We start from the raw sequence: 21,131 nt of genomic DNA, 5'->3' as shown, positions 1-21,131 counted from the left end.
ATAAGAGACAGAGGAACCTCCAGTTATCTATGAAACAAAAAATGCTTCAAATTACTACTAATAAAAGAAATGGAAATGAAACAATTCTGAGATTCTATGTCTTCTCCATTATAGCAAAGATGACCAAAAAAAAAAAAAAAAAAAAAAAAAAGGTGAGGAATGATAAATCTGGGAGGGGCTGGGAGAAAGCAGACACATCACTGCATTGCTTGGGGACCTCTGTCGATGGGCACAACCATTCTGGAAAGCATTTTGGAATTATTTACAAAATGTTAATTAAACTTTGTAATCCCCTGTGACCCAGATATGCCTCTGGCAAGCCTATGCCCAATGAAATCAAAGAAAGGAAAAGGTCTTTCAAATACAAAAATATGTACAGCAACTCCTTTTATGGTAGCAAGCAAATTGAAAAGTAGGGAATGCCCATCAAATCAAGAACAGTTGTGGTATGTGAATGTGACAGATTTATAGGCACTGATATATTGTGAAGGGAACAGAACCAGAAGAACAATTTATATTATACAATATCAATATTGCAAAAAAGAACAGTTTTGAGAGTTTCATAAATCTGTGACGAATGAAATGGGCAGGACAGGAAAACAATTTATACACTAATAACACTGTAAAAACAAGCAAAAAAAATGTAAAAAAAACTTATAATAACTATGAACATATAATGACCATTTGTGATTTCTAAGGACTCATAATAATGAAACATATTGTCCATTACATAGCAGTGATAGATTTATGGTACATATTGAGATGTATTTTTATATATACCCATTAAGAGAATTTGTTTTATTTAATTATGCATATTTTATAAGAATTTTTTTCTGATAGAGTAGGGGGTAGGAGGGAGAGACAATAAATTTCTGTTATTTTTTTTAATAATTGAGAAGTTTACTACAGATGTGAAATATTATAAAAACTTTCAAATAAAGTCACTGTATTATCAGTTTTACTTAATTGTTTCATTTTGTTATAAAGAAACCTTTCATTGTGGGAGTAACTAAAAATGATTAAACAAAACACAGGGATAAAACTTTTTTTAATGTAATACATGAATATCATGGAATATTATTTTATCACAAGAAATGATGAGTATGAATGGGAAAACAGATGAACTAATATTGGGTGAAGTATATAAAATCAAGGAAAAACACTTAAATCCTCCATCATTATAGTGAATATGCTTGTCCTTGAGGAAGAGATAAGAAAACATACTACCTTCCATTCGCTAGAAAGGTAAGAGGACTCCAGATGTAAAACTTTGCAAATACTAATTCGTGTTTTTTCATTGAACTGATTTTTTTTCTCTTCCTTTTAAATTTTGTTATTAAAAGAGATCATTTGCTGGGAAAAGATATATTCAAAAATAAAAATTAGATTAAAAACCAAAGCTACCAATAAAAAATAAAAGGTAAAGAAGCTATAAGACTCTAATATTCTGGAAATTCATGATGCAGTTTACAAATACAAAATGCCATTATAAGTAATAAAAACAATTATAATAACTAATATTTATTTAAAGCTTATTGTGTATAGACTAAACAATTTATAAATATTATCTCATGTGATCCTCACAACAACCTTGGAAAGAAGGGGCTATTATCCTCATTTTACAGATGAGGAAACTGAGGCAAACGGAGGTCCTGAGTCACACAGCTTGTTCCTGAGGCTAATATTTGAATTTAGATCTTCCTGACTATCTATCCACTCTATCACTGCATTCACTGCATCTATATATAGATATATATATAAATAAAGATATGCACATACATACATTCACAAACACACACACATTTGCATACCATATAGTATGCAGAAAATAATGACATTATGGCTAGCTTCCTTACACGGTAGTGGCTGGAAATAGAATAAAACACCTCCCAAGCTAACACAAAGGACCAACCTAAAGCTGACCTGTCCTTTTCAGACTTGCTAGTTCACAGCTTCCTCCCTGTCTTCTCAGGAAAAATGAAGTCACCACTCTTCAAGTTAATATTTTCTTTCCTTGTAAAAGAAAGTAAATGCTTTTGTTTAAAGATTATTCTCTTTGTAATTAACTTAATGATTTAAGGATGTAACAATTGCAAAAAAAAGTGAAAAGTTATAGTACTGGGAGTGGAGAACTGATTATAAAGGTTTTCTTCAAATGTTTTATTTCAATACAATAAATATTTCAATAACAACATGTTATTAATTTGCTGTTAATGATGAATGCCAAACCTAATAAACAAAATAAACACCACAGATGATATCATCAATCAAGCATGAATTTTTCTTCCATCACAATCACAAGCTTTCTTCTTAAAGGCTGTGACCTATGTCAACTAAGTTTAAAAGGACAGCTTTACCATTTACTCTAGAAAGGGATCTTGCAAATTATCTTTTAAGCACATAATCTCAGCCCTGACTCTCTTTAAAAAATACTACTCTATATTATGGTGCCTGTTTTTTAATAACTTTCTTAATGTTGACTAGCCACTTCCCTAATTGTAAGAATCCCCCAGGAATTCTCTACCAGTTAATAATCCTCATACAATTATACTAACCAGTGTGTACCTATCTGAAACCTACAAGCAATATAAGGACAAAAAAAAAAAGAGATAATAGAAAACAGAAAAGAAAAGAATTCAGAATACCAACGAAAAGGCGACTGCAATGGTGGGTTAGAAGACTTAGTCTAGTTCTAGCTCTGCCTCTAAATGTTAATTATTATTAAATTACTACTTCTCTGTGCTTTAATTCACCACCCTTAGATAGGGATAATAGCATCTTCTCCATATACCTATGCTAAATAAAATCTTATCTATTCTAGAGTTGATGGTGAAGATTTTAAAAAGATAAGAGATGGAAAAGTAAATGCACTACTCTCTAAGATTATGACTTTTCTAAGACTGATAATAATAAAGATGATGATGATGATGACAGAAGCTAACATTTATATAATGCTTACTATGTCCCAGGCACTGCGTTAACTGCTTTTTAATTATTAACTCATTATCAAAATTAAACACAAAGTGGAGATGAAAATTAGTTGTCTCCATAATAATGCTGAATTTTCCGTTCCTAGTGGTTGCAGTGAATCAATGTTATCACAAGAGGGCAGAGTGAAACTTCTGCTTTGCACATGCTCAGACCAATCCTCAATGTTGAATTTATCAAAACTTTTCTTAATCTCTATTGCTTCAATTTCACAGATAGAGGACGAGGCTTAGGGAAGCTATGGAAAAGACAAAGATTTTAACAGCAGTACCTTACCCCGATCCCCCAACTCAAAGCTTGGGCTTCAAAAAATCAATGATTTTTAAATTATAACACAATGAAAACAAAGAACATAGCAAAGAATTTACATAAATAAAAATAAAGAACTTGACATAAATTAAGAACTTCCTTTTTCCATGTGTGAGAGATAGATAGATAGATAGATAGATATAAATACTTATAAATGTGTTCTAATAGCAATTGAATTTAACTTTTTAACCTAAGGCATTCTAAACTTTAAAAAGATATGTGTACCTATGCACACACAGACACGCAAACACACAGACACACACACACACAATCTCCCCAAACCAGGTATCAAAATAAAATTTAAAAATATCTATTTCACAGAGGGAAAAATAATACTTTAAGAAACAATTCAAATATGAATAAATAAGTTTTTAAATAGCCTCAGAAAGGTTAAAAAATAATTAGGATATAAAACTTATGTTTGATCCACAAAACTGACATTGTCCTCAACAACTGGGTACAATATCCTCTATTATAATCCTGCTTTTCATACACAGATTTAGAGAAATTGGGACAGTTTATGTCTGATTTAGATAAGCTCAATTATTCTTCTGCCACCCTTCCCACTCCATTAAAAAGATTCCCATAAGAAAGAAAGAAAGAAAAAGAAAGAAAGGAAGGAAGAAAGGAAGGAAGGAAGGAAGGAAGGAAGGAAGGAAGGAAGGAAGGAAGGAAGGAAGGAAGGAAGGAAGAGAAAGAGAAAGAAAAAGAGAGAAAGAAAGAAAGAAAGAAAGAAAGAAAGAAAGAAAGAAAGAAAGAAAGAAAGAAAGAAAGAAAGAAAGAAAGAAAGAAAGAAAGAAAGAAAGAAAGAAAGAAAAAGAAAATAGGCAATTCTCCTGAGACTCGTTCTGATTTCTTTTAGGACTTGGATCAGTACTTATTTTCATGACTGTTTCACATAACCCAAGATGCCTCTCAGAGTAAGTTGTCCATAACAGAACACCACCTGGCTTCTTTAACAAACATCTCGAAATTCACCCTTTTCCAGTAAAGCCCATAACTTTATCTCAAATGTCTGAGTTTTGTAAGTCAACAAAGGACAAAGAAAAATAAAGAAAAAATAGAGTTAGCTGCCCAGGTCCACAGAACACTGTGGAGGAAATGAGTTTAAGCCAAAACAGAAGAGATATTAATGAAACACACAAGGAACTACCATTGCGATGATTGAAGGAAACAAGTTTTATGGGACAGAATTTTAATTATCCTCTCTAGGATATCTTTAGGGAAAGAATTGATCAAATATTCTAGGTGCTTTAACTACTCACCTGTCTCAAGTCCATTCCAGCTTTAAATTTCTCTGATTCATTTACAGAAGTACCACTGAAGGAATTAACAGTGATGGTTATGCTAAAAGGAATCTTTTAATTCAGTTTGTTAAGGAAAAATAAAAACAAAAACAAAAACAAGTTGGGGGAGGGGTGGAGGTTGCTATCAGCTCTTATCTGAAAGAATGGATAAACTTGGATTCATCAAAACCATTTCTAAACAATTCCCTCTAGCCTTTTCTGAAAATGTGCTATCAAAGCAGGGGTAATGGCTCAGTTATTTTAAAAACTCAATCCATTACAGTATACCACATGTGGGAATGATTAATGCTCAACTGCTGTGTGTCATTCTGGCCATCAGTGACCATCAAAGCTAAAGAAAATGTTGAAATAAATACAGGAAAATCCTTAAACAATATTCAGCCAACTACACTTTTCCAGAAGACAAAAATGCCATTATTTTTCCATTAAGTGAAACTGAGCTGAATAGACTGAGAAATAGTCTAAGGCCATAGTTCGGGGGAATGGGCTCTGACTCATTATGACCCTCCAATCCAGTGAAGTCCCTTTTCTCCTTGCCTCAGTTTCTAATTTTTGTGTACAAAATAAAATCAATTATTTATATCAGCTTGACTTTACTGAATTCTTATGAATGGCTTGCTACAAAAGCTCCCCCTAAACACAAAGAAAAAAAAAAGATAATTTATATTTCCTTAATTCTCACCAAAGCCTTTCTTAATAAAAACAATGGGAATAAATATTTACTACTTGTCTATGTTTCTTTATAATTCACCCATCCATACAATTTTAAAATTAAAAAATGAAAACAAAAAATAAAAAACTCAATTACAACTTTAAATCATATAGACCATAAAAGGAAGCAATATTCTTATCCCTGCTTCCAAAAAAAAAAAAAAAAAAAAAATCTTTATGAGCCTCATTTTTCCTTTAAAGAGATTCAAGGAATGAAAAAGAAACCAGTTCTGAGTTTGGCCAGAATTGAACAGAGAAGGGTCAGGATACCCTTCACTTTATTTTCCCTTTGAGGAAGGGTGACTCTCTGGGTTGAGGAGGAAGCCCTTCTAGTCATGGTTCAGACTTGCAGGAGGAAAAACTGAAATGTCTCCTTTTTCTTCCTCTTATACCTCCTCCCTTCCATGGGAGAATGGGGAAGAGAAACAAATAAATGGAAGATGAGAGAAAGGAAAGAGTCAGAGGAGTTCTCTCTTGGAATCTACAAAGACTTTGGGAGGTGAAATTAAAGCCACCCAAATAACTGCCACTCCCCTTGGCTCCTACTCTGGACAGACCTCAAGCACTACTATGAGGGGATCAACAGCAATCAATGAGTATGGAAAAGTCTCTGATGACATTCTCTTGCCACAAACTCAGAGCTAGGGCTGCAAGGATGGAAAATTCCCTGGATCAGAAACTTTTCCAGACAGGGAAATCCTAATGAGCAAAGTCCAGGAGAAGAATAGAGAAATACTACATGGACCCCTGAATAAAGAAATAGAAAGGAGGGAGCCCATTGTCTCAGCAAATCTTAATCAACTTGGTACAATTCATAAATTTGGTTTCAGTTTCTCACTCTGCAAAGGGAGGGAACTGACAGTGCCTGTGAGTAATAACTAATGAATGGTGGTAAAGGGCTTTGAAAAGGGAGAGAGAGAAAAAAGACCATGGCAGCTTTGAGGCCTGTGAAGTTCATAGAGTTGTGGTCAGCCTCTACACAATGTCTGGATCAACAGGGATTTTTTAAATTACATTAAAGTTGTGACACACATTGCGGAAACCTCCAAGAAGTTTGAAGTTAAGACTTGGGATGGGGGAGGAGAAGGAGTAGGGAGTATCCTTTGCTCAGACATTTCACAAAATCTAAGGGAATTGGAAAGGAGATCAAAGTCTGCATGGAACAATTAGTCCCAAGACAGCAATCCTTCCACAACATCCCTGATCAGGGAAAATCCATTGACTCCTGAAGCAGTCCTTTCCACAGTGGGACAGCTCAAATGTTAGAAGGTGTTATTTGTTAATGAGGCTAAATCTGCTTTTCAACTTCTACCAGTTTTTTTGTCTTTTTCCACACATAATTAGTCTAATCTCTGACTCAAATACTGTGCTTTTCCCCATGTCAAACATCTTATTCTTTTAACTAATTCTCACATGGCATCATTTGGAACAGTGAATTGTAACTATTTTGGGTCATTCACAAGTAATAGTACACATTTCTGAGAACACACTGTCAATGTATGTATATTTAATGACTCATAAAGTATATATTCCACAACTAGGATCATAGCATTACATTTTTATAGGTCATACTTAGGTTTAGAGCAGGAAACAATAGTATACTGGTAATGTTTAAGAACTGGGGAAAAAATTGTATTGTACATTTTTAATTAAATCTGCAATATTAAAACTATTTTCTATTATTTTTAAAGACTAAACAATCAACAAAACAACAAAGTCCTGATTGAAGAGCTTTATGATTTCTGAGCACATTGAAAATTTAATTATGGACTCTGGAGTAGCACATCACAGGTTAGAATATCTTTAAGAGCCATATAATCCAATCTACCACCACCATCCTCATTTTAAATGAAGGCACTTAAGCCCAGAGAGGTTAAAGGACTTGTCTGCTAAAGTCATCCAAATAACAAGTGAGAAAGTTGATATTTGAACATAGGTTTCATGATTCCAAATATAAAAGGATGAATGCTCTTTCTGTTTCGCCTTAATAACATACATTATCCATTTACACACACACAAAAAATAGAAAATTTAAAAGGGTAATATGAATGTCATATGATGAATTATAATCTGAATAAGAATGTGATATTTAGTAAACTTAATAAAGAGGAGTGACATAATCCCTGCTCTTTAAAATGTTTTGCCATATTTTTGTGAAAGTCTGTATGAGATAAAAGAGATACTTGACAAAAGAAAACTAATCACAGGGATATCACAATAGTCTAAATGAGAGGTAAGGAAGGACTAAACTAAAGTGGAAGCTTTGAATAAAGAGAAGGGGATAACAAATAGATGTAAAGAATGTTGTAGAAGTAGAAACAATAAAATTTACAAGCTGTTGGGATATGGAGTATGAATGAGAGTGAAGAACTGGAAGGATGGCAATACCATTGATAAAAACAGGAAAATGCAGAAGGGAAAGTTTGAGGGTGAAGATGATATAATGAAAGATACAAAGCAGATCACAATCTATTGATTCCTGCTTATCCTCTGCAATTCTTATTGTCCTACAAAAAACTGAAAGGGGGTAGGAGTTGATTCTTAGTCACAGGTCACTGCCCCAAAGCCCTAAACTCACTAAGGAATACTTGCCAGATACCTGAGAAGCAGGGCAAGGGAACACCAAGGTGTGCAGCCAGGTGTCTGTCATTATTATATTATATTCCTGAGGAGGGGGTAAAGTTGGGAGCTTCTACCAGTCATGGAAGTCAATAGCAAAAAGAGTCAAAATGGGAGAATACTGGATTATAATGGGTAAAGGAGTTACTGTGATTGTGTTGTGGACAAGACCCACCTTCTCATCCTGCAACAAATTAATCAGGAATGCCCTACCTAGGACATGCACCCAAGGGGCTTTTGCCCCCTGCCCCATTTTGCAAACTGTTAATCTAGAAGCCCTTCACCATCCTCATAATTTTCTTTTGAAATATCTTCAGCTTATTTATGTCCTTCCTAAAATGAAGTATCTATATCATAACATAATACTCTACATGTGACCATGATGGAATACATTACTTGCATAGCCCAGGAACCATGAATCTGTTGATGAAAGGTTCCATTTACTTCACTGGTTGCTATATTACACTTGTGACATATATTTCTTCAGCTTAAAGTTCATACAAATTCTCAAATATTTTATACAAAAATTGTTTTCTAGCCACACTTCCCCTACTTATCTATCTTGTACACGTTTGTTGATTTTTAAAAATTTTTACCCAAAAGTAATATTTATTCCTGATGAACTACATGTTATTATATTCTTCCCAGCATTCTAGGCTGTTAAGAGCTTCTGGGATACTGGCTCTTTTATCTGCTTTTTGCATCACCTGCAAAAAGTGATAAGTATTTCATCTATATTTCTTATCCAAGTCACAGATAACATTACAAAGGACAGAATCAAGGAGAGATTCTGGTACCTAGTTTGCTAATGACATTCTCCTAAATTTAAATTGAATGGTTAATGATTACTCTTTTAGGCTGTCATTAAACCAATTATAAATTCACCTAAATCAACTATTGTTTAACTTATATCTATCCATTTTCTCTCCTGGGAGAACAGAACATACTCTGTCAATGACTTTGCTAAAATCTAGAACAACAATTATGCATTTCCTGATCTACCAGTCTAATAACCCTGTTTAATAAAAAGAAAAAAAGATTAGTCTGGCATGATCAGAAGGTGATGAAGCCATTCAGGCTCCTTGTTTTTGTTCACTTCTTCCTTTTCCTTATGTCTGTTAATTTGTTATGGGCCAGAACTTGAAACAAGGTAATAAGTCAGTGGAATTGATAGAGACAATAGTTATCTAATTTAGCATGGTGCTTAACAGTTCTCTAGTTCAGTACATGTACTAGTACTTATTATAGTTCTACAAGATTCACACCTTTAAGAGAGCATATATAAGCTAGGAGCCTCAACCAGGATTCAGTCCAAGACATTCAGAAGCCAGAGAAGGCAGGCGGGAGCTCAAGCTCTCAGAACCAAGGCGAGAGATAAGCCTCCAGAAAAACTAGCCAAGCCTCAAATGAAGGAGACAAGAATTTGAAGGAGACAATAAAGGATTTGGACTTTAAACCCTGGCTACTCATGTGATGATTACTGAACTGAAACAAAGGCTACCTCCAGAGAGCCCAAGAAAACCCCAGCAAGAGAAAATGACATTTTAGAGAATATTTCACTAATTCAGTTTAATAAACTTTTTAAAGTATCTATAATATTCCTAGTATGTGCCAAGAGAAAGAAAGAGAGAGAGAGGAAGCTTAGCAGGAGATACAATTGAGTAGTATTATGGTACAGCAAGTGTTCGAAAAAATATATACACATATGTATACTCCAGTTTTCCACTACAGTGATGAGTTAATGCTATTATTTATAAGGTTTATTTCTTAGAGATGATGTTAGACTGAGCACACAAGTCAGTAGTTTTAATCTGCAAGAAGTCACCTAAAGTTTGCCTTTGGAACAGCATACTACTCCACTTTCTCTTTTTAAAAGTGCCTAAAATTCCTATTATTATGTAGACATTGGTTAAGGGAACCAAAGATTCTTGTTAAAATGTGTAGATAGATATAATCTTGAACTTATTTTATGTTTAATTTGAATTTATTGCACAGAATTTTACCAGGAATCAAAGTGAAGCTCATTACCTGATATCTTAGAGACTCATAAAGAACTCTTTTGTAAAAGTAAATAAGTTTTTCTTTCTCCCATCTTAAAGCACCTCATCCATTCAACAATCTTTGACAAACCAGGGGATCTAAAAGGGGTCTTACAGGTCATTTAATCCCAATCCATATTTAAAATGAGATGCTAAGGTCTATAAAGAGCCATAGAGCTGGGATTTTGCAACCAGGATCTGACTTTTAATCCAATATTCTTTCTTTTGAACCATTCTGATCAATCACATCTACCAATTTTTTCAGTTCTCTCAGACATAGTTCATCAGATTTGATGACTTGAACTCATCAAGGTGGAATGGTTCCAGCATAGCCTCTATTTGTTGTTAAGAGTAGGTGAAAAACTGTGCATACCCTTTGATCCAGCACTGCTACGACTGGGCTTATACCCCAAAGAGATACTAAAGAAGGGAAAGGGACTTGTATGTGCCAAAATGTTTGTGGCAGCCCTGTTTGTAGTGGCTAGAAACTGGAAAATGAATGGATGCCCATCAATTGGAGAATGGCTGAATAAATTGTGGTATAATGAATGTTACGGAATATTATTGTTCTGTAAGAAATGACCAGCAGGATGAATACAGAGAGGCTTGGAGAGACTTACATGAACTGATGCTAAGTGAAATGAGCAGAACTAGGAGATCATCATATACTTCAACAACAATACTGTATGAGGATGTATTCTAATGGAAGTGGATTTCTTGGACAAAGAAAAGATCTAACTCAGTTTCAATTGATCAATGATGGACAGAAGCAGCTACACCCAAAGAAAGAACACTGGGAAATGAATGTGGTGTTTGCATTTTTGTTTTTCTTCCCAGGTTATTTCTACCTTCTCAATCCGATTCTTCCTGTGCAACAAGAGAACTGTTCTGTTCTGCACACATATGTTGTATCTAGGATATACTGTAACCTATTTAACATGTATAGGACTGCTTGCCATCTGGGGAGGGGTTGGAGGGAGGGAGGGGAAAAGTCGGAACAGAAGTGAGTGCAAGGGATAATGTTGTAAAAAATTACCCAGGCATGGGCTCTGTGAATAAAAAGTTATAATTATGAAAAAAATAAGTTGTTGCTCATCAAGACAGGTAAAGGGGGCTTGAGTTGTGGTAAACAGGACATGGTCAACCACACACCCAAGTGCAAGGAGTTTGGGTCTTAGGAGACAGAATAACAGGAAGTCTGGGTCCTGCTACACATTTCTATTTCTTACTTTTCTTAGAATTTGGCCAATGGTTAAGAAGTAAACATTTCCCTTGAGTGAATATAACCAATAAGAGTAAACATCTCTCACTTAGCCCTACCTTTTCCCTATAAATACCCATGCTAAAGTACCCCCTTACACCAACCAGCCCCTGAAGTTTCTTGATCACATGCTGTTTTATACATTAAAGCCTTTTCTTTTAAGTAATAAGAATTGCAGAGGATAAGCAGGAATCAATAGATTGTGATCTGCATTGTATCTTTCATTATATCATCTTCACCCTCAAACTTTCCCTTCTAGATTTTCCTGTTTTTATTAATAGTATTGCCATCCTTCCAGTTCTTCACTCTCATTCATACTTTTCTTTAAGCCCAGTATCCAGAAACCAGTAAGAATTACCTATCAACCCTGTTCTCCCAATGCAAAGGGAAACAAAGGACTCTACTTCCCTACTGAATTTGAGTATCAAGTCCCCATTAGTAATTTTTCTATCCTTTACTATGCAATGGTCATTATTCTTGGAGAAAACATACAAATAACTGTTGAGTAATTCCATCTTTTCTGAATATTTTGTGACCATCAATCAATCAACATTTTTTTGAGCTAATTTCATTGTTATACAGCACCTTCTCTGATGAGAGCATAATGCTGGAGGATCCTATGCCACTGTCTCCCATGTCACACATTCCACCTACAAATACTTTGCAAAAGTTTTAAAATTTTTTTTGTTTCAACTGCAAGGCGGGACCCCCACTTGCCTCGGTAATCAGGCCAGGATTGAGCAGTAAGTAGGGTTAGCTCTTTGGAGGGAAAAGATCAGTATTGGCAGAGATTACAAGAGTAGCTTGCTATTTCCTTCTTCAACGCATTTTACAAATGAGGAAACTGGACAAATAGGATTAAGTAACTTCCCCAGCTAGTAAGGGTCTTCAACTCAGGAAGATGAGTCTTTCTGACTCCAGGCCCAGCACTCTATCCCATTATGCTCTCTAGCAGAACCAGAACAGTAAGTACTTCATAATCACCTATTGATTCAACTTGACTCATCCAAGGTCATAGAGCTAATATTTGATATTGATTTCAAACGGTAATTTCCCTGATTCCAAAACCACTATTCTATCCAAATTGACATTAAGAAAAATCATGAAAATGTTAACAACTCTGCTAACAGTTCTCTGGGGAAAAAAGACCTCTAATAGAGGTTTTAAAAATTCTCCATTACTACATGCTTCCTCTATGCAAGGGTCCTTCTATTTTCTGAACTTTTTACTCATTTTCTCCTTGTGGCAGAGGTGGCCTATAAAATGCTCCAATAACAAAACTACTGTTTCTTCCTCCTTTAGTCTTTATCCAAATGCTCTCTACAATTTGCTCTACCCCCTCCTCAGCTCCTAGAATTCATCACATGATATACCCTTTATCTACGCAATTCTTTTGAAGAGGATCTTTTCTCTTAAAGTCATAATCTAGTCATGAGTTGCATTCCATTATGCCTCAGTGATACTTCTGAGGTCAAAGGTACCTCCCTGAATTAGAATCTTAAGTTTACTTATTTTAGAAAGTAAATCTATATTTAGAAAGTTAGATATGGTTGTTAGACCATATCTAACAACAGCATGTCACTTAACTTTTTCAGTGCCTCAATTTTCTCAGTATGTAAGGTGCAGAACGGTTATTGTTATTGCCCTCAAATACAAGTTGGATTATAGCACTTAATTACTCAATAATAATTTCCAAGTACACTTTTCTATTTAATTTTTAATGCCCTTCTCAATCTGGCCCCAACGTATCTTTGCAGCCTTATGATACACTACTCTTCTTTAAGGTCTAACAATTCAGACAAACTAGCTTTCTCTGTGCTCCTTATACAAACAACACTCAATCTATCATGTTCCTGACTTTATGTTGTCTATCCCACATGTCTAGGACACACTTTCTCCTTATATTCACTTCAAAGAATCTGTTCTATGTTTTAATCTGTTCTCTTTAAATCCTTTCACAATCATTGAAAATAGTTTACCTTTGGTCAAAGTTTACATTGTTTAAAGTGTTTACAACCGGCTTTCCCTTCTGTTATTTGTCATGAAATGTTAACATGACATTAACATTAGCTTAGTTAACCTAACTAAGCATCTCCTTCAACAAGCCTTCTTTAACCCTCTTCATACTATGTCTCCCTCCATAACTACAATGTATTTATTTTGAATTTATTCTATATATGCTTAATATGTGTACACAAACCAAAGTGTATCAATATATCCCTAACCAGTCATAGATAACAGGGAAAACAAACCCCTTAATGACTTCAGTTGCTGTGTATAATATATCCTAACGATGGGAGCCAGCCTAATACTTGTTTTACTGTCAAATGATAGGGAAGGGCTAAGGGAGAAGAAAAAGAGAGAAGAGGATCCAAAATCAGCTCAAACACAGAGACAGATATATGAACAAACATGGGGCCACTCAAGTGGTTCATTCAGATGGGAAGGCTTGGTCCCATGGGAGCAACATACTCCTGGAAAAGGGAGGAGAGACATACTCCCAGTGCCCTTCTGATTTTGGTAGTCACTTAGACTTGGCTGATTTATATATCAAGGTTCAGTACATAGATTTCTGAGGTCCACAGGTGCAAGGGGGAAGACAAACTGGTAGCTGGCAGAATATTTCTTTTGGATATACAATGTTGATAATCTTTAAATATTTTCCCATATGTACTACAGCCTCCCTTAAGAGAAGATTGTCATGGTGGTCTCATGACCCCTTGACCATATCTAACAACAGCATGTCACTTAACTTTTTCACTGCCTCAATTTTCTCCGTATGTAAGGTGCAGAATGGTTCTAATCCGCATTGGTTCCTTATTTCCTGAGTTCTCTCCAGGGGAGGGGAATCTAGACCTTAGTAGCAAAAGATAATAGCAGCTTTACCCGCCTCACAAATAACAGAAGGGAAAGCCGTTTGTAAACACTTTAAGCAATGTAAACTATGACCAAAGCTACACTATTTTCAATGATTGTGAAAGGATTTAAACATAGAACAGAAAAGGCAGATCAAAAAAGGAAAAAATAATACCCAATCGTTTGCCCTTGTGTCAGATTTAAATTTCTGGTATCCCCTATTCATAGTCAATATCTAAGATGGCCAGACCCACCGATGCGGAGCAAAGCTTGCCCAATAAAGACTTTCCTTCGAATAAGAGTTTGTTTCCTCTGTATTCACTTCTCATGAAAGATGCTGCATTGACCTAAGTGGAGACTGGCCTCTAGAGAATACTGGAGCAGTAAAGAGGTGAGGAGGTGACTGGGGCTTTGAAAATAATCCCCAGTGCCGCCCAGAGAGTAGGTCAACAGACCCCGAGGGCTTTTGTTTCAGCGAGAGTTGTTCCTACGGGGTGCACGGAGGACAAGAGCGGTGGAAACACGCGCACTCCCCCACGCAGACAGCCGTGCGGAGATTGGCACTGCCCGCGGGAGAGCTGGGCGGCTGCCCAAGCACTGAAGTTAGAGGGAGGGCGAGGGGTTCTGGCGCCCACCAGATGGCCAAGGCCGCCGCTCTTTCTCTCACGGGCTGTCCCTATCACGAGCCTGTGACGCCCCTCCGCCACCTCGGTGGCTCCTGCTCTTTGGCTTACTGTCCTAGAGGCGCGGATGGCTTTGGATTGCTTCTGTACTCTGCTGCTGTTTCCTGTTTGTTAAAGACCGCACGCGCTTGCCAGGCAAGTGCGCTTGAAGTCGGGGAGGGGGGGGCAGGTGTAACCATGAGCACACAAAGCTGCCCGATTCTAATGAGAATCCAACCTATGACCTCGGCTCCACCCACCAGGTTCTAACCTACTGAGCACGCTGGCCACAGACAGGAAGTGGGCTCGGTTCCCTAGAACTGGGTGCTCCTGGTCCCCTTCGCAGGGCAGAAATCACAAGGGCCGTCCTAAACGCCGGGGGTGGGGGAGGCTGTCCGGGACGGTCTGAAGGTGCCTAGAGGGAATGCCCTGAGCGGCCTCCTGGCCATTACTGGCAGTAACACACACCCGCTGCACCCCCGGGCTCACTTTTTTTCATCTTTATTTCCTTCTGCTCTACCTGCTGCAGAACTGCTTGCATCATCCAGGACGAAAGTGGCTGTTAACCTTTGGGTTAACCTTTGGCTTCAGCCACTTAAATAGCCGGAAAATACAACGTCCCCTTACGTGAGACTTCCGCGTTCTCTTTGATGTCCTGACCTGGAACTTTTGGCGGGGGAGGGAACGGGGAAGCGACTGGGAAAGAGCCAGTGCCTCCGAAGTCCCGAAACCGGCTAGCTAGCTACTGTGCAACCCCGTGCTGCCTGAGAGATCTCCCTCGGCGCGCTGCGAAACTCGGGACCGGACGTTTCTGCCCGAGTTTCCACACCACAAGCGCGGGGCTTTTCCGTCCGATTGTCTCGGGGAGCCCGCCAGTGCCCTCCTCTCCCCTCGGCGGGGCTCGGGCCCCCTTGGAAAGCCCCGGCAAACCCCGCCAGCCGAAGGTGACCTCCTATCGGCTCGGGCTGCGGTGGTCTGCTTTGCCCCTAACTTGGGCGCTGCCGCTTGCTCGGGAGCTTGGCGGGCTCCGCCGCCCGGGGGCTGGGGGAGGGGACGCGGGGCTTGGCTCCCGCCGATACCCGATCCCGTGGAGGGCCGCCAGGGGATAAGCTCCGCCGCCAACTCCGAGCTTTGCGCCAGTGTGCGGCCAGGGGCGGGGGCCTGGTTTGGGCCTCCGAGGGCTGATTCTGCGCATATTCTGGGGAAGTTTTCCCGGACTCCGCCACGGGTTTACGGTCTTGTTTTGCAGCGCCGGGGCCCCGGAGCTTTCGCTAGCGGGGCCGTGCCATTGAAACCCGAGACGCCGCCGGGGGTGGGGCCAAGCCGGCAGAAGCGCCGCGCCCAGGGCGCGCTTCGGGCCGGGGAGATGGCAGGCTCCCCGCGCCCTCCCGGGCACCCTCCCCTTACCTGCTGCGGCGGGCGCCTCCTCGGCGTTCATGCTCGTCTCTCGCCCCGCGCCGAGGGCTGAATTTCAGGCCCTGGTGGGATCAACCGCCCGGCCCGGCCCCGCCCCCAGCAGGGGCTCCCGGGGACTCGGCCAGCGCCTCCCGTGGGGCCCCTCCGGGCGCGCAGCCCCTGAGAGAGAACCCAGGCCCCACGGCGGGACCCCGAGCTGCGCGCCCCAGGGTCGCCGCCGAAAGCGTCCGTGGGTGCAGCTCCTGGGAGCGGGCTCCAAGGGGAAGGGTTACACCGGGCGCGCCAGCTGAGGCCCCCGGACTGGGGACGGGGGCTAGGAGAGCGGCGAGCGGAGGAAGGAAGCCGAGGCCCGCGGCTGCCAAGGCCGACGGGGCTACAGGTGGCAGAGCAGCACTTTCCCCCTCCCTATCTCTCCCGTGTGCTCCCCGCCACCACTCAGGGCTGGGAGGGTGCGGGGCAGAGCACTCAATGAACAACCCCATTTCTCAGGTTTAACAACTTGAAGTCGAATTCAGAGCAATACTAATGCCTAACAAGTACCCCTTGACCATGCGGTAAGGCATTGACCATTTGGGAATAAAAAGACGGGACCAAGTCCCCGCTCTCAAGGATTTTGTAATTATGACAGTTGATCTGGGGAGACACTTCTGACGGTCCAGGGCTTTTCCATCGTACTATCAAGAATGGCCACCTCTCAGGGTGCCATCTTTTTTCCTGTTCTTCAGGATCCTGTTAGGAGTTTGCTTGGCAAAGATACCACAAGTGGTCCGCCGCTTCTTTCTCCAGCTCATTTTACAGATGGGAAAATAGGCCAAAAAAAATGAGATAAGTGACTTGCTCAGGGTCTCCCAGCTAGAACTGTCTGAGGCCAGATTTGAACTCACAAATACGACCTGTAACTGGGGCCGGCACTCTGTTCCACAGCGCCACCCAAAGCCCTGTCTGATGCACAGTAGCTGCCCCTAAAACCACAACAAACAAACGAGTGAGAGCCAGAATTTGAAGCCCAGATAGTGGAGTGCTTGGAAATAGCATTGGATTTAGATGCAGGAGAGCTAATCCCAGCAAGGCAAATTACTTAATCTCTTTAAATTTTAGTTGCCTCTTCTGTGAAATGAGACATTTGAATTAGCCACTAATGGGCCTTCTTGCTTGTAAATCTATCATTCTAAACCTTGTGCCCCACCCAGCAAACTAAACTCTGTCCTTATACTCTTTAAAATTCTTTCCCATTGACTATTCTCATGTGAGTCTCACCACAAACCTAGAGACTTAAAGACTGGTATCCTTATTTCTGTTTGACAAAATAGGAAACTAATGTCCAGAGTTTCAGAAAGTCAGAACCAGAGGTGACACTAGAACTCAAGCCTTCTGCTTCTTAATGCAATTTTCTTCTCTTTTTTCTCTCTTTTCTCTTTCTCCTTGTTTTCCCCCTTTTCCAATGTCTTAGGGCCATAGGCCTTTTGGTAACCGAGATCATCTTTGTTTCCCCCATTTTCTCAGAAGTACTGAAAACAGCAACAAAAAGGAGAAGTTGTTTAAGAGCCAATCATCATTGGAGAGTTGTTATTGTTGTTCAGTTATTCATGATGACTCTTCCTTGACCAGAGCAGACCAGGCTTTTCTTCAGCTCAAGGGGTTCATTTTCTGAAGCCATATCTTTTAACATTTTAATATTGTCATGGGCTTTCTTGGCAAAGATAATAAAAGTGGTTTGCCATTTCTAGGATCATTTTTTTTTGTCAAAATTCTCTACAATCCTAGCTCTGTAACCATGGGCAAGTCATTTAACCTTGATTGCCTTGCCAAAAGAAAAAAAAAAAAAGAATTCTCTACTATGATTCATCAGTCTTGGATAAATTTGTACAACATAACTCATAGTTTCATTGAGCTGTGTAAGTCCTCTGCTATGACAAGATAGTGACCTAGGAAGGGGTTTTTTGATTTGAGCGTATCTGTCAAAAAACCCTGACTGATATACACAAAGTACAGCCTTTCTAAGCACAAGATTATGGGTAAAGTGCCATCAGAAACAGGAATCCATTTTCATAGAACTGAAATGTTTCGCACTTTGAGTTCATTTTTGTGAGTATTCTTTCAGTGATACAAATGGAAACTCATCCATATCTTCTCATCCAAGGCAGTTCTGGTCTAAATCATTCTGTGAATTCTGTTCTAGGGATTTCCTCAAGATGTACATTTTAATTTATTATTAATTTCTGATTCATTGTAATTAGCATATTGAAAGGATATCTCAAAGTGAAAGTCATCCTTTCAGTATGCTAACAATTAATGAGAAGATCCCTGTTTTTAAAGGTTAAACAGCCCTTTTTTTTTTTTTCAGTTTCAAATAGTAGTACTCTATTGCTGCACAGTATAGTATGGTCTCCAATCAATCCTTATCCACGTTTTTGTAGCTGTTTCTGCTGAGTGGATGTGGTAGAGACTAATGAGGAGCCTGCAGATGTCTTCTCTGCATCTCACAGACTTAAAGATTCCCCTCTGTTTTACTACCAAAGGCCACTCCTTTTTGGCAGAGCTTTCCCAGAACTGGTGGCTTGGCCTTTTCCATTCATAGCCTCCTGAATAGATTGCTATTTCAGGGCCCCATCACATCTTCTGACACAATATTTCTGTCTGTAGCACTACTCTTATTTCCCTTCTTTCAGACGGCCCACTTCAGCTGCACCCACAGTTCTATAAACAGTTGCGCACATCTCTGTGCTATTATCGATTCCCCATACCTACAATCTAATAGAGATGGGCAGCAACAAGCATGAGCTGGCTGTGTTCCACAGTTTCCTTTTAGCTCTCCTTACTTGCTATTTGAGTAAAGCATTGTTAAAAGCTGATAACTGAACTCTCTTTTTTCCTCCCTCTTTCTTTGCTTTTCTCCCTTCTCCCCTCCTCTCCCTTTCTTTCTTTACCTCTTTTCCCCTTCCTCCCCCAAATCTCCCTCCCTTCTCTGTTTTTCTCTTTCTCTTTCTCCTTCTCTTTTTCTGTTTTTCCTTCTCTGTGTTTTTCCCCCCTCATTTTCTTTCTTTCATACTGCAGAAAGTTATGCACAATCACAACCCTATATGTAGTATTATAGCTTGATACTATTGTTATTCAATCTCTTTATAAATACTCAGAACTTGGAGATTCAGAGTTGTTTTTTTTTTTTTTTTTTTACATTGTCTATTAAAATACTCCTAGATGCTATAGCAGAATTCAATGAAGACTCTTTATATAGCCGATTGAAATCTTTAGTTGCTTTTATTTTCCTGGTTGGTCTTTTCTAATTTTCATCAGTTCACTTTGAAAACTAGCCTCCATTTTCATGTGGGAGTGTGGGGGGCTATATGTATTCTCTGATAGCAAGAACTTTTATTATCACAAAGCAACTCCAGGGCACTTTTTTATAATAGATTTGGAAAAGGTTTATAGCCTGTCAAACTGAGAGTTTCCTAAAGAATCATATACAAGATTAAAGAGAGAGAGAGAAGAAATGCAATCAGTAAATCAGTAAGTAGGAAACAAGACTAAACTTCATCACTGAACATTTAAGTACCCTATACTAAGCACAGATCCTATCTTTTATCTTTCTTTGTATCCCCAATTGATTAGCCCAGTACTGGGCATATAATAGGTATCTAATAATGTGTAAATGACTGACTTCCTCTTCTGCCACTCTCCCACTCCTTTTTCTCCCTCACTTTCTCTTTCCTTGCGTTCCTTTATTTTCTTCTTCACTTAAGCCTAAGGGCTGACAGTAACTGCATCTATTAACATATATTATTTAGCCTGGTCCTTCACAAAATCTCAGAATTCTCCGGGGTTTTTTACTCCAAACTGAACTTCATCAACCACTCCAATAATGGTCATCTAGGTTCTCCTTAAAGATTCTGAGTAAAGAGGAATTCACTCATTTTAGCCCATTACAATTTTATCTAACTTCCATTATTGGGAATTTTTGTTTCCTTTCTACAAACCTAAATTCAGCTCTTCACAATTTCTACTCAATATTTCTAGTTCTGCCCTGTGGGGCTAAGCAAAGCAAGACAAATCCCTCTTCCACATGACAGCCCTTCAAATACTTGAAGACAGTTATTCATCTCTTTCCCTGCTAAGTCTTTTCCATGCTAAACCAAACTAAATTCCCCAAGATTTTCAACTCATCCTCCAATAGTATGATTTTGAAGTTCTTCAATAACTGGTGGGCTTTTTTAGATCTTCTCGAGATCATAAGTGCCCTTATTTAAAAATGGTGTCCAGAACTAAAGATCCCAGATTTTGGGAAGTATGTGAATCTATCACCCAGAGGGATGCTGGGCCTACACACTGTGTCTCTCTGCAAGTATAGTAAATTCACATCACCTTCTCTTGCTGCCATATCATACTAGTGATTCATATTAATCTTACAATCCACTAAAGTTCTTAAATATTTTTCAGAAAAATATTTAGGTATAGGTCTCCTAGTTTGTGCTTATGGCTGATTCTTTTTTAAACTCAATAGAACATTATATTTTTGTAATACAATATTGTAGTTTGTAAAGAGCTTTAAAAAATATTGATTCTCTCCAAAAAAGTTATTAACTATCCTACCCTTTCAGATTTATATAACCTGAAAATTTGATAAACATCCCATTTATGCCTTCATCTAAAAATCTGATAAAATTTTAATCAGCTTACAATCTAACACATATTCCTAAGGAAGTAAAAACTTCTTTCCAGCTGTCATCAAATTAATAACTCTTTGGATTGTTTACCTTCTTAAAGAGGGGGAAGAAAAGGGAAGGAAGAAGAAAATTTGGAACTCAAAATTAAATAAACAAAACAAATGATGTTTTTAAAAAACTGAGAAAAATGAAGTAAATGTATCAACAGTTACTCTTTGGATCTGGTCATTCACCCAGTTCTAAATTCATCTAACAATACTGTTGCTTACTGCACATGCCTTCATATTTTCCATAGTATTTGA

At 38.7% G+C, this 21,131-nt stretch overlaps 1 protein-coding gene across 5 annotated transcripts in view; it reads right to left on the bottom strand.

The window, feature by feature from the left end:
- The window catches only part of FAM169B (family with sequence similarity 169 member B), a 104,052-nt gene extending 87,484 nt beyond the window's left edge, over window positions 1-16,568 (bottom strand). For 2 of the 5 annotated variants that reach the window (XM_031955521.1, XM_031955525.1), the window contains exon 1: window positions 16,160-16,568. In XM_031955521.1, coding sequence (XP_031811381.1) covers window positions 16,160-16,190 — 31 coding nt within the window. In that variant the 5' untranslated portion in view covers window positions 16,191-16,568. The other 3 variants (XM_031955522.1, XM_031955524.1, XM_031955523.1) reach the window with 3 other exon arrangements.
- Between the last annotated feature and the right edge of the window lie 4,563 nt (window positions 16,569-21,131).

Source organism: Sarcophilus harrisii, chromosome 2 (genome assembly GCF_902635505.1).
Source record: "Sarcophilus harrisii chromosome 2, mSarHar1.11, whole genome shotgun sequence".
NCBI lineage: Eukaryota > Metazoa > Chordata > Mammalia > Dasyuromorphia > Dasyuridae > Sarcophilus > Sarcophilus harrisii.
The sequence above is the reverse complement of the archived record's forward strand: the minus strand, read 5'-3'. Positions and strand labels throughout refer to the sequence as shown.